This window comes from Dromiciops gliroides, chromosome 2 (assembly GCF_019393635.1).
Source record: "Dromiciops gliroides isolate mDroGli1 chromosome 2, mDroGli1.pri, whole genome shotgun sequence".
Taxonomy (NCBI): Eukaryota; Metazoa; Chordata; class Mammalia; order Microbiotheria; family Microbiotheriidae; genus Dromiciops; species Dromiciops gliroides.
This window is the reverse complement of record NC_057862.1, coordinates 50,959,480-50,976,369: the sequence shown is the minus strand read 5'-3', so window position 1 is coordinate 50,976,369 and position 16,890 is coordinate 50,959,480. Positions and strand designations below refer to the sequence as shown.

General features: G+C 48.8%; 1 protein-coding gene across 3 annotated transcripts in view; it reads right to left on the bottom strand.

Annotated features, from left to right (window-relative positions):
• Nucleotides 1-449: 449 nt before the first annotated feature.
• Nucleotides 450-16,890, bottom strand: part of UNC5B (unc-5 netrin receptor B) — a 136,665-nt gene continuing 120,224 nt past the window's right edge. For all 3 annotated transcript variants that reach the window (XM_043989338.1, XM_043989339.1, XM_043989340.1), the window contains 9 exons: nt 14,343-14,537; nt 11,348-11,740; nt 9,690-9,777; nt 8,594-8,762; nt 8,076-8,309; nt 5,927-6,076; nt 4,008-4,172; nt 3,141-3,322; nt 450-1,395 (listed from right to left, as the gene is read on the bottom strand). In XM_043989338.1, the coding sequence (XP_043845273.1) occupies nt 1,230-1,395; nt 3,141-3,322; nt 4,008-4,172; nt 5,927-6,076; nt 8,076-8,309; nt 8,594-8,762; nt 9,690-9,777; nt 11,348-11,740; nt 14,343-14,537 (1,742 nt within the window). In that variant the 3' untranslated portion in view covers nt 450-1,229. The remainder of the gene's footprint in view (nt 1,396-3,140; nt 3,323-4,007; nt 4,173-5,926; nt 6,077-8,075; nt 8,310-8,593; nt 8,763-9,689; nt 9,778-11,347; nt 11,741-14,342; nt 14,538-16,890) is intronic.

Genomic DNA, 16,890 nt, shown 5'->3' with positions numbered 1-16,890 from the left:
GTGAAGTCTGTAGCATCTCTCTTTTTACCTTGGCTGGGCACTCACAAGGTGGGCAGATATGCTTCTGAGGTACAGGGGAAATTGTGGGGCTCCTTCTAGACTCTGAGGATACATGGGGGTATTTCTAACTCCTCTGTAACTCCCATTGGTCTCCACTGTGGATTCCCACACTATCCATCCCACTCCCTGCCCCCACTCAGGAGAAACCCTTCTCTTTCCTTCTCCCCATAGAGGAGGAGGGACCATCCCATGGCATCTGGAACTGAGCAAGACCAGGTGATATAGCCTTCTTGTTGTCACATATCTCTTTTGAATTTAGCCCAAGATTAACTTCAGAAAGAAAACCTTTCCCAGCCAACCTCTGCTGGTCTCCCTCCCTCCTTCATTCCTGTCCTCTCCCTGACTTTTGTCCATAGCCCCAAATACACACACTCATCCACTCAAGGAAACAGTTTTAAAATATTTTTTTGTTTGTTTTTAGTTTTCTTTCTTTTTTTTCTTAAAAAGGACTCATCCAAAGATCTGGATAATAAATCATTTTGCGTTTCCTAAGAAACTGGGTTTTTTCCCCTCTTTTTTTCCTTCTTCGTGGCTTTTGTGGTTTTCTTCTTTGACTTTTTAATAGTCATCTATCTAAAGCTCTCTCTTTCTCTCTCTCTCTTTTCAACAGAAGAAAGCAGTTTGTCTGGATCATACTGGACTTCTTCAAAGCATAAACTGATGTTAAAGGAGGAGAGGAGGGTAGGGCATTGGGAGGAGAGAGAAACCCATCACTGAAAAGAAACGAAAAGAAAACCCCAACCCAGAAGCCTTAGAGAGAGCCCTCGTCTCCGAGGGCTATGGGAGCTGTTGTGCATATATGTGTTTGTGGGGTGATGGTGGAGGGGTCACCTCCCCCTTTGATGGAGACTCTTGTCGTCACAGAGCCCTTGGTCCTGAGCTCCCTGAGGCAGGAGGGTTGGAGCAGGAAGAGACAGAACAGGGGGTTGGGGGGTTCTAGGCTCTCTCGTCAATGGAGTGTGTAGATTTCCTAAGGCTGGTATGGTAAGTGAGAGAGGGAGGAGGAAGAGGAAGAGAATGGGGGAGACCCCTGTCTGCAGTTGTGGGGTGAGAAGGGAGAGGACGTCTCCCCATCCCCAAACTCACCCCTTTTTTCCCTGTGCTCTCATCCTGTCCTGCCCCCTACAGTTCCACCCTTCCTGTGTCCATGGGTGGCAGCCAAGATGGCATCAGCAGTCACCGTCCGTGGCCATGACCACCAGCATCTCACTCTTGCCCATTTCTTCCAAGGCACTGGCCAGGGTGTTGAGGTCACCATCATCCTGGTGCAGGGATTCCCATAGATCCAGGATCACCCCTGTGGGGCTTGCTTTGGTGGCAAAATAATTCAGGTACCTAGGATTGTTGGAGAGAGAGAGAGAAGCATTGGGTTCCTTGATGGTAGAAAAAGCATGCAGCTAATTATCTAGGATGGGCGAAGGCATCAAAGCATGGCAGAGGGAAACATGGCCATGGGCTAAAGCTGGGGTATCTGGGTTCACTGTAGTTCTACCACTTAGCCATTTGTGACCTTCACTTCATTTCTGAGACTCAGTTTCCCCATTTACGAAGTGGGGATAATAACAATGTACACTAACAAATGAGATCATGTTCACAAGATACTTTTACAGAGTTATATTAACATCATAATTATTATGAATAAATTGTTATATCATGAATATGAATTATCATGATATATTATTGATATTAATAATATCAATGCCACAACAATTCTGTAAGCATAGATTGAGCGCCAACTGTGTATAAGGCACCATGCTAGGCACCAGAAATACAAAAACAAAAAAAGAAATAGTTTCTACCCTCAAGGAGTTTACTTATACCTGGGGAGACACGACATGCACACTGAGTTGTAAGTACAACATACGTTCAAAATAATACAAACTACTTTCAAGAGGAAAGAAAGTAACAGCTGTAGGACTTACAACCAGAGCTGTGCTTTGGGGGAAGCCAGGGAGTCTATAAGGTGAGGCAGTATAGTCTGTACAAAGGTGTGGAAGTGGGAGATAGAATTCTGTATATGGAGAACAGCAAAGAGGCCATCTTGGAATCATGGCTAGAAAGATGTATGGAAGCCACATTGTGGCTATTATAATAAAGCCAGGAAAGGCAGGGACAGAGTCAGTTTTCCAGACTTCAGTTTGGGGTCTGAAAACACCACACCTGTGTTTCTCAATTAGGGTTTGAGAATGTATGTGCACATGTAAGGGCAGGGGAGGGGGAGGGAGTGCTTTTTGATTCATGAGGGTAGGATTGGGAGAAGGCAGCTATCATGAAGGGATCAATAAAGAAACAGGGGTGGGGCAGCTAGGTGGCACAGTGGATGGAGCACCAGCCCTGGAGTCAGGAGGACCTGAGTTCAAACCTGGCCTTAGATACTTGACACTTACTAGCTGTGTGACCCTGGGCAAGTCACTTAACCCCAATTGCCTCACAGAAAACAGCAACAAAAAACAAAAACAAGAAATGGGGGAAAGAATACAGAATCAAAAGTTTGGAGCTTGAAAAAGAAATGATCTCTAGACTGACTCCCTAATTTTACAGTTAAGGAAGCTGAGGCTCAGCAAGCCTGTCTTCCTGTCTTCCTGTCTTCCTTCCTTCCATGACTTGCCCAGGGTCACACAGCTAGTAAGTGTTAAGTGTCTAAATCCGGATTTGAACTCAGGTCCTCCTGACTCCAGGGCCAGTGCTCTATCCACTGCTTCACCTAGCTGCCCCTCAAACAGTATTCTTTCTACGATCCTCTGCTGCCTCAGTGTTATACTACCATCTTTAAAGAAGAAAGATTGCCACTAGGTTATAGACTCCTCCAGGAGATTGAGGGTGAGAATTTTATCTTGTTCTCCTTTGTATTCCTATAACACAGTGGCTTGCCCAAAGTCGAGGCTCACTGCTTGAAAAATGAGCTCAAATCCTGCTTAGGTGTATTGGGAGGGATCCAGAGGTAATCCAAGAAAGAGGGAGCCAGCATTGGGTTAGGTGTGCAAGGAGCCAAAGAACCCCTCTTGATGAGGTTGAGTATGACCATGAATGGGAGGGTGTATGTGTAGGGTATGGGGGAGTGGGAAACCCTTGGCACTTACCGATCCATAGACAGTTTCTGGGCCAACAGCCTCCAATCATTTCCCCGGGAGTTGGGAGCATCGAGGCTATTGCAGATCTTCTGCCGGATGGACAACGGGATCTTGAAGGCGTAGGGTCCTAGCTGGGTGGTCACCACGCTGCTGGGTGCAGAGCAGAAGTTGTCTAGGGAGCCAGCGGCTGTCTGAAATGGTAAAAGCAGGTAGAAAAGTCAGGAAGGGCAGGGGGTCCCTCCCCAACACTCAACTTCCCCTTCTCTCATTCCTTGAATCAATCCAAACATTTATTAAACTCCTATTACATGTCAGGCACTGTGCAGAGTGCTTGTGGTACAAAAAAGGCAAGAGACAGTTCCTGCCCTCAAGGGGCTTACAGTCTGATGGAGAAGAGCTTATATAGAGAGAGCCGTGAATGCCATGCCCGACTTGGCTGCCTGTTGATACCAATTCTCACCTACTCTGTAAGCCCCTTAAAGGCTGGGATCAGGCCTTAAAGACTTTCTCTTTATGTCTAATGGCTAATATGGTGCCTTGTACATTGGAAATGGGTTCTCAATAAGTGTTGGTAGACGATAATGTTTACATTTTCTCTTCTCCTGGTTTTCGGTCACTGCAGACCCAAATCTTTACATTCTAGGCAACATTGTGTCCAGCTCTCTACTGTTTACTAAAGAAAGGAGATGATTTAGCTCACTGGGGGCCCAGTTGGGCCGGACCTGCCAGTGCAGGTAATCATGGGTGGTCCTCCCTGTGCATCATGGGTGGTCCTCCCCATGCCTGGCCTCCCACACTTTCTGAGCTGGATGGGCAGCTTCCTCCAAGGCAAGAAGGGCCCAGCAGAGGACAGGCACCCCCAGATCCCAAGCTGACCTCAGCCAGTGTCGTATGCAGCTGGAATATCTGGCCTTCTCCTTCGACTTGCCGCACGCAGATCTTGCAGCTGAGTTCCGTGGAGGCCAGGCTGTATCTTTCCAAGGTGAAGGTACAGTGCAGGGCCTTCTGGCTGCCGCTCCAGATGTGGTAGAAGGGAATTTCCTACAGAGAGGGGGGCAACAAGTGTGGTTAGAGTCCATTAGCCTCAGAAGACGTCTGTGGCCCTCCCATCTTATCTCTGCCAACCCACACCAGGGGCAATGATAGAAAAATGTAGACCCCCGCTACAAGCCAGGAGCCTAAACCTAGCTCTGAACTTCTGAACCTGGGGTTGAGAGTAGGGGTTCTTAATTATTTTGGGGGGCCATAGACCCCTGTGGTATTTTGGTGAAGCTTAAAAATCCCTTCTCAGAATCAGTTTTTTGTTTTGTTTTCTTGCAGGGCAATGAAGGTTAAGTGACTTGCCCAGGATCACATAGCTAGCAAGTATATGAGGTTGGATTTGAACTCAAGTCCTCCTGAATCCAGAGCCAGTACCTTATCTACTGCACCAACTAGCTGCCCCCTCAGAATCAGTTTTTAAAAAATTAAAGGAAAAAAATTAAAGGAGATGCTCATTTCAATTATACATTAGTGAAAATGATGATATAATTTTCCCATTTATTCATGGACCCATTGGGAATTAAGAATCCTGGCACTAGCGTAATATTTTACTAGGATAATCACACTTTTGGGGGGCTGGGCTTTACCAAATCTTAGTCTGCTACCACCTTTTACCAGATCCTTCTTGGGTACAGGAGAAGCCCATCTATCATCTCTCTTCCCCTCCCCCCCCCACCCCGCAAATGAAAGAGTCAAAGCAAGTTTAAGTAGCTTAAATTCACTTTTACTCCTAGAATGTTAGAACTGGAAGAGACCTTGGAGATCCTATGGCCAACACCTCCCTATCCAGGAAGAGAAAGCTGAGACTGGGGAAGTCACTTGCCCAAGGTAACACAACTAGCAATCGGCACACAAAAAACCACCAGAAAAAAACAAATGCAAGATGTTCAGAACTTCAGCACAAGGCTGGCCTATGTTAACAATGACTTAAAGACTCCATGCTATCTATTCCTTCTATTTTTTCCCCATTCCTGTTTCCTTTCTCTCTTAACAGTGACGGTCAAGCACGATTTCAGGACCAGGGAGGTCTTTGTTGTCCGCCTCCTGCCAAAGAAGTGATGGACTCCGTGTGCAGAGTGAGATACACCTTTTTTTGGATGTGGCCAATGTGGGATTTTGACTCTGCACATTTGTTACAAACGGTTTGTTTGTTTGTTTGCTTTTCTAGAAGGGGAAGGGAGGTGAAAGGGAGAGAAAATAAATACTTGGTCATTGAAAAAAATAAAATTTGTTTTTAAAAAAAAAAAAAGAGACAGCGGGGCAGCTAGGTGGCGCAGTAGATAAAGCACTGGCTCTGGATTCAGGAGGACCTGAGTTCAAATCCAGCCTCAGACCCTTGACACTAGCTGTGTGATCTTGGGCAAGTCACTTAACCCTCATTGCCCCACAAAAAAAAAAAAAAAAAAGGAAAGGGCTTTGCAAGCCTTTCAGTGCTCTAGAAGCATCAGCTGTCACTGTGGTTGTTGAGGAGGTGTCTCTATAGGAAGCAGCATTCCAATATAGCAGAAAGACCTGGAGAAACTGTGTTCAAATTCTGCTGCTGCTGCTGCTGCTTACTACTTCTATTAGGCAAGTGACAACCCTTCGGCCTCAGTTTCCTTATCTGTAAAATGAAAGTGTTGGACTAGATGGCTTGGAGGTCCCAGTCCAGCTTAGGCCAGGTCCTATGATTACAGGGCCCAAGGCTCTCTTGGTGTGATCCTCCCTATCCTTCATCTAGAGACACCCCTGTTGCCCCAGGCCAGCCTCCTTACCTGGTACTTGGCCAGAAGCTTGCTTCTCCACAGGGCGTGAGGGATATCGTGGATGGAGAGGCGAAGGTTGTGGTAGCTGTCCTTAAAAAGCAGGGGCTTGGGCTCTTCCAGCAGGTACCCACCTAGGGTCTTCTCCAACTCCAGCACCTCCTGTGGGGCACCCAAAGGGGAGGCTAATGAACTGGACCATCTCCCCTTAACCATGACAACTCCTAGCAAGGACCAGGAACAAAGACAGGGGTGCCCTGGACAGACAAATAGGAGCCACGCCCAGGGAAGGAGGCACATGAGGGGGGCTAGCCGAAGAAGGAGGCCAGGATAACCAGACTTGAGATAAAAAATGAGCCTGTGTTCTTAGAGGACCCAGGGAGAGGACAAAAATGACTCTGGGTAGGCAACAGTTATTGATTTGTGAGGAAGAGAAGTAGGAGGGAGATTCCACAGAGAGAGACTTATAGGGGAAGAGATTAAAAAAAAAAAAAGAACAGTTAAAGAATGATCCCAAAGACCTGAGGATACTATATAGAGACTCCAGATCTCATGAAGGTTTCTGAGACCAAGGTCAGTCTTGGGCCAAGCTGAACTGGGTCAGCTAAGATCTCCCATTAACTCAAGGGGGTTAGTTAATGTTTCATGCAAATAAAAAACGCTCAAGTGTAGCCCTCAAGGTATCCTCTCTTGTTCTCCAGCCCTGGACTCTGCTAGACTCCTGATGGTTTCAAGGTTATTTCCAGTTCTCTACTTCCCCTATTCCCTTAGCCTCTCTTCTCTCCCTGCATCCATTTTATCTTTCAAGACCTGAGCCATGTGTGATCAGCATCCTCCCCAGTTCAGACCTGAGCCACATGGAACCAGCATCCCTCCTAACTTAGACCACTCACTGCATTGCGAAAGCAGGGAATGTCCGTCCTTCCTTAGCACCCAGCTGTAGCTTTTCAATGCCATTCCCTGTAATTATCTAGTTGTTTCCTCTAAGTTTATCTCATCTCCCCTCCTAGGTTATGAGCCCAAAGGCCGGCCCATACTCTTTCCCCAGCATCACACCCAGGGTTCAGCCCCAGCAAACATGCTAAGTGGTTGGTAATGAGTGGTTGGCCAATTAAGAGAATGAGAAAGAACAGGGACATATCCAATAGGGTGACTTGCAACATGTTCCTCCTGCAAGGTTCCATGGAGTTCACCGATAGTCACACTAAGGGGTCAAGAGAGACCTGGAGTTACATTAGCTGTTTGGCCATGGTGCCTTCACCCAACCTTGGCTTCCCCCATTGGTAAAATGAGGATCATACACTTGTGATGGTTATTGGCTTCAAATGTAATAGTGTATGTAAAGCAAGCCAGAAGGACTATTCAAATTCCTATTGTTGTTATTAAATCAGCTCTGACTCCCTACCATAGACCTGGCCATGTCATCCCTTTCCTTAAAAATCCTCAATGGTTCCCTACTGTCCTCCAGGTAAAGTTCATGCTCCTTAGCCGGGCATTGAAGGCTCCACCTTGGGCTCAGTTCTCCAGGTAGTCTGAGCTACCCCACACTCTACAATTCCCTGACTCTGTGCCCTCATTGTTTCCTACATCTGAAATGTCTTTCCTTCCCCTCTTTACCTGGTTAATTTCCATTTGCTTATTAAGACCCAACTACAATTACATCTCTTCACAGGAGCCTTCTTGGCTCTCCACCCCCATTCTACTCCCACTCTACAGTTGGCCATGACTCTGTCCCCTTGGGGACTTCACACAGCCCTGTATTTAAACCTCTCTAAATGAATGTACTTATCATTGCCAAGCCTGGCTTCTAATCTAGCCATGACCTTTTGAGAGAATGAGTTGGTAGGAAAAAACTAGAGAAATGACAGAGAGAAGGAATTTTGGATCAAACCACACTGTCAGAGGTGTAAGCATTTTTGCCTTCAAGCTAGAACATGGATGAGGATGTGATCTCAAACAGAAGCTCCCTGAGGGCAGGCACTTTCATTTTCATCACTGTACCCTCCAGCATTTAGCATAATAGAGGTTTCTTGATTGACATCCAAGGAGAAGACCAAGATGGCCCTAGGGGAGTCGGAAGGTACCAAGTTGAGCATACAGAGGAAGCTTGGAAGGTACCATGAATTAGGTGGAGGAGACAGAAAGTGTGGCCCCAGCCTACCTTGAGTGCATCAGGTGTGTCTTCCAGGCAGTAGACCCTGAGGCTATACTCTAGAGAGGTGCAGAGTGCGGGGGCAAAGATGGCCAACTGGAGCCGTTTGATGGCAGAGCGGGAATAGGACTCCCCCATGAACACGTAGGTGCCCAGCTGGTCCAGAAGGATGTGGCAGGACTTGGCTTCAAGCTGGCAGTAGCAAGGGGTGTTCAGGGTCTCCTCATCTAGAGTCACAACCTCCTGCCAGGAAGGGGGGGCACAGGTCAAGTCTAGAGATGTGTGGGGACTCGGGCACTGGGGTTGAGGGTCAGGCAACCACAGGGGAAGTGACTGAGCACCTCCAGAGTTTCCTAGCTGATGGGCCAAAGAGGAGAGGCTCCCTCTTCCTGGGAGCCCTTGAGGGGCAGGTAGCTTGAAGGTCGCCCCCCTCCCCCCATCCCTCCCTCACCCCAGGGAATGGAGGGGATAGGGCTAGAGCTTACACTAGAAAACCTGCTGGGGCCTACTCCACCCTTCCCTCTTACCTCCCAATTGCCTTGGTGGGACTGAGTCTTCAGCTGGAAGATCCAGTCACCGGAGCTGACCTCAGCACAGTGGGGGACTGTGAGGATGACTGGGCGGCAGAGGAGCAGCCCCGTGGGCCCACAGGTCACCATGGGGCTCAATACTGTCTGGGTCCCTTCAGAAGGTAAGCTGGAGAAGGGGAGGGTGAGAGAGAAGGAGAAGAGGGAGAGACAACAATGAAGCCCCCCGCCCTCAAGGAGAGAGAGGGAGAGAGATCCTAAGTTCTACCCAGTCCTCCTCCAACAAGAAGCAGAATAAAGGACCTCAGCCAGGCAAAGATCTCATAACTCTTGGGGCTATTGCTGACTGCTTCTCCGGGACCTTCATGCCTGGGAGCCTCAGAGTGTCCTTGTATCAAGAAGGGAGAATAAGGGCATACTCCCTTCACAGTGTGGAGACCGTGAGATAGAAAACCAGCACTGCCCGACACCAGTAAAGGGCCAAACGCTGACCCATCCCAGGCAAGGACACCTGCCGTGGCCTGCCCTGAGGGAGGGGGAGGGGCTCCATGCAGTTACTGCTGGGGATGGAGGGGGGGGTGTGGATTCTGAGCCCACTCCAAACTTATTGCTTCAGGGGACAGGAGGGAGGTGGGTGGCACATGGGGAGACATCAGGAAGGGCTGCTGCCCTCCCTCCCTCCCTCCCCTCCCAGACTCCCTCTTGTATTGTCCAGTGGAGGTACTGCAGCATCCCACCATCTGTGACTCATGCCTTTGGCTTCAGAAGCATCAGTTTTGGTCACGTAAATGCCCCTGGGAAGGGTGAGACGTTGGACCTGTCAGTATGAGTCACTCACATCTAGCTGTGGGAAATCGTTTATTCAGATCCTTTCCTCTTGACATCTGGCGGAAATCCTGACACTCGGGGAATAGGGAAGAAGGGAAGGGAGGGCAGGACCAAGCATGTGCCACAGTGAGGAGCCCTGGGCTTCTGGGGGTCAGCAGTTGGCAGCAAGAAGGACAGGATTACAAAAAAGGAAGGGAAGAGCAGGAAGTGCCAAGGGTGGCCCTGAGATGGGGCAGGGGGTGCTGGGGAGAAGGCCTCAGCTACTCACAGGGTGTTCTCCGCCTTGTTGATGAGCAGGTACATCTCGTAGAATTTCCCCTGGGGGATGGCCCCGTTGGGTACCAGCAGGCTCACCCCTGGAGGGAAAGGGAGTTCAGTGGGGGAAGGGGAGGTGAGGGATGGAGAGCTGGACAAAGGGCTGAATCTTTCCTGGGTGTGAGCTCTGGGCCCTGCAATTGCCCTGCCATAGCAGGAGAGGCTGTTTCCCTGCCCGATGCCAGGGCTGAGGTACCCTAGCATCCTTGGTTGGGAGGGAGATACAGTTGTCTAGAGATGCAGTCCAGTGGAAGGAGAAGGCTGGACTCTGGGACAAAAGACCCAGCTTTGCTACTAATCGGCTGTATGACCCTGGGCAAGTAATTTCCCCCCTCTTAGCCTCAGTTTCCTCAAAATGAGGAGGCTGGACCAGATCACTCCTCAGGTCCTTTCCAGCTCTGACACTTCACAAGTCGAGGTCCTATAGCTAATGTCTCAGAGATGGGAAGATCTCAGTTCAAATTCTGTCTCAGACGCTTATTGCTTATAAACTGTGTGACTCGGGGCTAGAGCCTCAGGTTCTTTTGCCAATAAAATTGTGGAGGTGGCCTTCATGGCCCCTAGGGGCCCTTTCAGCTCTAAAGATAATGATCCTCGTGCCAGGGACAAAGGCGGCAAGGACTAAGCACAAGCCTTGTGTGACATAGTTGAGCCTTTGATATAAAAAGTCCAAGTAGTCAGCCTTAGCATGGGATGAAACCTTTACTCCACCATTTATTCTCTATGAGACTGTAAGAAACTCCCCCTTTCTGATTCTGAATTTGCTCATCTGTAAAATGGGAATGAGAACCCACTTCCTCCTTCGAAGGATTATAGTGAGGAAAACTAATGAGCTACAAAAAATGTGAGTTGTTGTTATTATTATTACTTTCCAGCTCTAAATTTCTATGACTTTATGACTCTAAATGGAGGGGAGGCAGCTCTATGAGTTATCCAAAAAAGACAGTGAAGTACAGTAGCCAAAGTGCTAGACCTGGGGTTTAAAAGACCAGGATTCAAATCTTGCCTCTCATATTTACTGAGTTGAGTAATTTACCCTCTCTGAGACTCGGTTTCCTCAACTGTAAATCAGGGATGATAATACCTTTATTACCTGCATCACAGGATTGTTGTGATGCTCCAATGAGATAATGTATGCAAAGCCTAGCCTAGTGTAAAGAGCACAGGTTCTGAAGGCTGAGGACCTAGGTTTGAATCCTGCCTCTGGCACTGACTGCCTGAGTGACCAGAGGCAAGCCATTTAGCCTCCTTTTCCTCATTTATAAAAACAGGAGGCTGGATTCCAAGACTCATCAGGCTCTAGAACTAAATTTCTGTGATGTTGTAAAGGTTCTGCAAAGCCTAATATGCTATCTAAATGTCAGCTATCATTATCATCTTCTTTATCATCGAGGGGTGTAGCGGAGGCCATAACAAAAGGGAAAAGGAGCCAGGGCAGGAGGGGGCACAGCCATGGCAAAAGGAGGCAGGATGAAGGGGTTGGGACAAAGGGTCAGAGCTGAGGGTGGGACACGCCCTTCCCAGGGAATCTGGAGGATTCTGCATGGGCCCACCTTCCCAGAACAAGGTGCTGCCCCGGCAGGGCACTAAACACTTTGGCTGGGGCCATACCTGTGCCAGGAATGGTGAGTCTTCCCCCAAGGCAGCCAAATGTCCCACTGGCGCAGTTGCTAGGATCCCGAGGCAGCCCCAAGGCCTGCTGGGAGCCAAGGCTGGCATTGCGCAGGTTGAGGAAGTGAGCATCCCGGATCCCCTCGCCCGGGAAGGTGCCCACAGGCAGGACTCCCAGCAGGTCAGCCCCATCAGGAAGGCCCGGGGTGGATGACGTGGTGGTGGACGAGTTGTACACCTTGATCTTCAGGCTAGGCAAGGGGTCAAGCAGGGGTGAGTTGGTCATAGGGATCTTATCAGAGGAGTCCTGCAGGGCAAACACAGGGCCTCGGTAGATGCCTGCACTGGCTGTAAGGTCAGGAGGCGCCGATGGGTGCAGCAGCTGTGGGTTGTCTACAATTCAATAGATAAAACAACAGTCAGTCGGACAATAAGCACTTATTAAATATCTACTGTATGCCAGTCACTGAGCTAAGAACTGGGGATATAAAAAAGGCAAAAGACAGTGTCTGCCCTTGAGGAGCTTACAATAAAATGAGGCAAAAAACGTGCAAACAACTGTATGCAAACAAGATACATAATGAATTGGAAATAATGGACAGGGAGAAGGGAGGAGTATTAAATGAAATCAGGAAGGGCTTCCTGTCACAAGGGGGATTTTAGCTGGGCTGTGAAAGAAGCCAGAAAAATCAAGAGGCAGACGTGAGGAGGGAGAGAATTCCAGGCTGGGGGGACAGTCCAAGAGAATGCCCAGCATCTGGACATGTAGTGTGGTGTATGAGAAACAGCAAGAAGCTCAGTGTCACTGAGTTAAGCATGTTCAGGGCACTGTGCTGGAAGCTGAGAGATGGGATGGGATGGGATGGTGGCTGGGTCTGTGATTTCATGGGTATAGGGAACTCCCAGGGGGAGAAATGCCTTTTACCAGAGCAGGTTGGTATCTTCTTGGCAACTTAGAGTCTTAGACAGTTGTCGAGACAGTTGAGAAACTAAGTAACTTGCTTGGGATGACTTAGCTAGCACGGGTTAGAGGCAAGCCTTAAACACGGCTTCCTGGCTTCAAAGCTAGCTCTATAAGTCACACGCCAAACCACATACAAAGACAAAATTAGAATATCGCTCGCCTCCAAGGACTTTCCTTTCTGTTTGGGGAACTCAACATAAGCATAGCTAAGTCTAATACACGAAGTGCCATATAAATGCTGGTTGTTATCATCATCACCGCCACCAGCACCATCCTCATATTCATCATCATTGGCATTATCATGTAAGGCAGGGAGTGATAGGGGTAAAACCCGAGATCCTATAAAATCTTCTTGGAGTTTTTGGGGAAGGAGAGGACATCATCAGCCAAAGGAGATGGGACTAGAAGGTGTGGCCTGGGACACCCACTCATTCACCTTTTCTCCCAGAAGGCGCCAGGAATTTTTAGGGGGCCCTTACCCTAATCTCAATGAAAAAAAGCCCCACAACTTCAGATCCTGTGCCAGCTTCCTCATCAATCAGTAGCTGCCTCCTCATTGAAGCCCTCCCTGGATGACCCAATGGGCATTCCTCTACCTCTTGAATAGACTCATCTCTCACTAATCCTAAACTTGTTATATACCGTCTCAACAATCTCTTGAATTGTTTCACATATTTAAACCTTATTTCCCAATCTTCTATGAGATGGGTAGGGTGGTGCCTTTTCTTATTATATATTCAGAGCTAGCATTTTAACTGTTTTTCTTTTCTTTTTTGGTTTTTCTACTTTAAGATTTGCAAAGCACTTTATAAACATTATCTCATTTTATCCTCACAACAACCTGGGAGGCAGGGGATACTAAAACCCCCATTTTACAGATAAGGAAATGAAGGCAGACAAAAGTTAAGTGACTCATTCAGGGTCACTCAACTAGCAAGTGTCTGAGGCCAGATTTGAACTTAGGTCTTCTTGATAGCACTCTATGCTTTATGGTCCCACCTAGCTGACCTTATGCAGCTGGAGCCAAAAAGAACCACTCTAAATCTTTCCCTTCCTACTGTATCTATCTTAGAGTGGGACACACAGTCATTTTTTTAATAAATAAAAGTCTAGGCCTGATTTTACCTACATGAGGGGTTTCTGGTATGGGAAGTAACTCATCTGTGACTTAGGAAGTTGGCCTGAGGCTTTAATTGTCTTTCCCATAGTCACACAGCTAGAATGTGTCAGTGGCAGGACTTGAACTCAGGTCTTTCTGCCACAAGGCTGGCTCTCTAGTCGTTATCCTATGCTGTCTCCCAGGAAATGTTCTCATGGCCCCACGGGGCTGTTGATCGCTGAAAGAGGAAGGCCATCCCAGTGGTGATGGGCCTTAAGTCCGTGACATGGAAAGACCAGCTGGAAGAACCAAAAAGGTTCAGCCTGGACAGGGGAAGGCTCAGGACAGAGCTGATCAAGAGTTTGAGGGGCCATCGTAGGAAAGGTGGCATTTCTCCTAATAGAATGTGAGCTCCTTGAGGGAGCTTTGTCTTTGAATCTCCAGAACCTACTATACTTTGTGATGCACAGTAGGTGCTTCAGGATGGACACTCACTGGCTCCTCCAGAGAGCCCCTAGCGCTCCCATCAGAGACCTGGTCTGAGTGGTCTTACAGTTGCATGGCGGCATTTTGATACCCCAAGAACCCAAGTTCCTCCTCACTTCTCGGCCTATTTCTCCTTCCCCATGTCCTATCAGCTTCTCCCTTGCTCCTTAAAACTGGGAGCTGGTAGGTCAGTCAGTGAACAAACACATCCATTTTCACTGTGTCAGACACTGTGCTAAGGACATCTAAATCTGTAGCCCTTCATAGCACCAAGTCAGCCCAGAGCTGGGCATTCAGCAGGTACTCAGTAATTGTTTGCTAATGGATTCTAAACAAGGCCTGGTGTCCCCAAGTCCCCCTGCCTCCCCTTCCCCCCCTCCATCTTAGGAGTCGGGTTGTCTCCAAGGGCTGGCCATTTCTCCCCCCCCCCCTCCCTTTTTCCTTACTGTGCCGGGCTGTCTTGAAGTTAACGGGGTGGAAGCCACCGGTGAGGGCAGCAGATGAGTCTGTGATGTCTGTGTCGAAGTCTCGGCAGTTGCGCCGGTACACCACCACCCCAACAGCCATGAGGATGACGATGAAGACAAAGATGGCCACCACCAGCCCTGCATAGAGAGCCACGTCCCCTGTTGCCTCCATCACTAGGGGGGAAAGGGAAGTGGGAAAAAGTAAGAAGGAGAGAGGCCAATGTGGAGACCACCCCCGCCCCCGTCCCCGGCAGAAACCCAAGCAAACCACACCCCTCTTTGGCTCCAACATCTTTACCCTCATGGAGGTGCCAGACTGAGAGCTCACTGCACATGCAGTCACAAAGGTTTAAATTCAGATCTGACCTCTGATACCCATTAGCTGTGTGGCCCTGAGTAAATCACTTAACCTTTCTGATTGTCATCAGGGATGACAAACACAGACTCCTCCAAAAAGCCCCTGGTGGTGCTGTCAGAGACCTTGTCCGAATGGACCAAGGGGTCTCATCTGTAAAATGGCCGTAATAATCACACCAACCTACCAGGATCATTGTGAAGGGGTCTAAGATAATGCATAAAAATTGGTTGGCAGACCTTAAAATGGGATGCAAATTTCAGGGATTATTATAAGTGGGAAAGGCCCGAGACGCCTAGCTCTGTATGGTATGAAGGGCATCCCACTGATCCCCCAGCCCTTCAAAACTCTCAGCTCTGATAGGCCTCGGGCTTGGGGATCTGCCAGACCAGGACAGGATATGTCCGGTGAAGTAAGTACTGGTGATTCCCAAACATTATTCCCATGTATCCTTTTCTTCTATCCCAACCTTGGATAGATTGACGGGGCAAAACAGATAGTCTGATGGCTCTTTTACGAAGAAGGAAACAGGTCTTGGAACAGGGACAGGGACAGGGCCACGACATATCCAGACTCACACAAGGAGTTATAGTGTGGCTCTCCAGACTTTTAGACCAGGGCTTTTTCCATTAGGAAACCCGTCTAAGCTGCCCGGGTATACAACCCCACTCCTGTGGCTGTCTCTGAGCTCCCACGGTCAGGAGGCAAGATGGCCCCATAGGAAAGACCATATAGAAGGCCGAAGAGATGTCAAGAGAGGAGAAAAAAGAGGCTACAGCCCAAAAACAGAGGCAGAAGGGAGATGGAGGGCAGGGAAAGTGAAGAGTGGAGGAAGAGGGTGAGGAGACATGGCAAGAAGCAGCTCCATCCCCTCCCTGCCTTCTGCTGTGCTGACAGCTGTGCGGAAGGTCAGCTAGCTCAGGGATGGATGTGAGGCAGGGGCTGGACTGACCAGCTGCTGGCACAGCTGGGAACATCTGGGTCCAGCCTCAGGAGCTCCCAAAAGAGGAATATCACCTGCTCTGCCGCCACAGGAGCTGACTCTTCCCCACCTTTCTTCTGGGGAACTCTGGGACACATCTTCCCAACCCCCAGCCTTAATTCCACTCAACCCTTGAAAGGGGGATTATTAAGTTTCACTTGGTCTGAGTAGTGGGAGGCTCTGAGATGCTTCAGGATGGATCACAGGCCTCGACCTTTCCTAACAAGGCTGGGATCTCGCTCTGGGCTCCAAGGTAGGCAGATGCTGTCCCTGCCGCCCAAGAGACAGCCAGGACAAAGTGAAATTCTTAAATATTCCCGGGAAAACAGATGCTGGGATTTGTCTACAGCCTGTTCCCCTTCCCTCTGCTTCCTCTTGTCACCCCTACCAGTTTTCTCCCTCATGTTATAGCTCATTTGCCCAATGTGTTTGAGTTAGCTCGTGTGTCATATCTCCTTGTTGGACTGTAAGTTCCATGAGTGCAGGCACCTTGCTTTATCTGAACTTGGCACCTGCCCCAATGCCTAGCATAGGGCTCAGCGAAAAGAAGCTATTTCATTTTAGAATTCTCTGCCTCAACCCCTTCTAATGGTATGATCCTGGACAAATCATAGATCTCTGAGCCTCAGTTTCCCTATCTGTCAAATGGGGATAATAATAGGGTTGTTGGGAGGGTCAAATGAGTTCATCTGTCTTGGAAAACTTCCGAGGGCTATAGAAATGCTGGTTATTATTAGCTATATTTGAAGGCTCCCAAGGACCCCTTCTGTAGCTCTATACCTATGACCCTGTGATTTAAGGATAGTGAGCTTGGTCAGGGTAAGGACCATGTGTCACATCCCCGATCTGGCTCCCCCAGCCTCCCCAGCCCCTAGAATACAGGACGTGCCCAATGAAGCCTTCCCCTGGCCAATAGCTTAGCGGGGAGGTTGGGGGTCCCTACCACCCTCTACTTCTTTTTTTGTGAGGCAGTTGGGGTTAAGTGACTTGCCCAGGGTCACACAGCTAGTAAGCACCCTCTGCCTCTTGATGGTGGCAGAAGTGGTGCCTGAGTTACCTTCCATCCGCCTTCTCATTCACTGCGTAACCCACATGTGGTCATTTGCTCAGTAATTTACAATCTCTAATTAGTCAACCTGGTCTTTTCCCCTCCCCCCAGAGAGCTGAGGGTCGTTCAGCATTATTGCTAA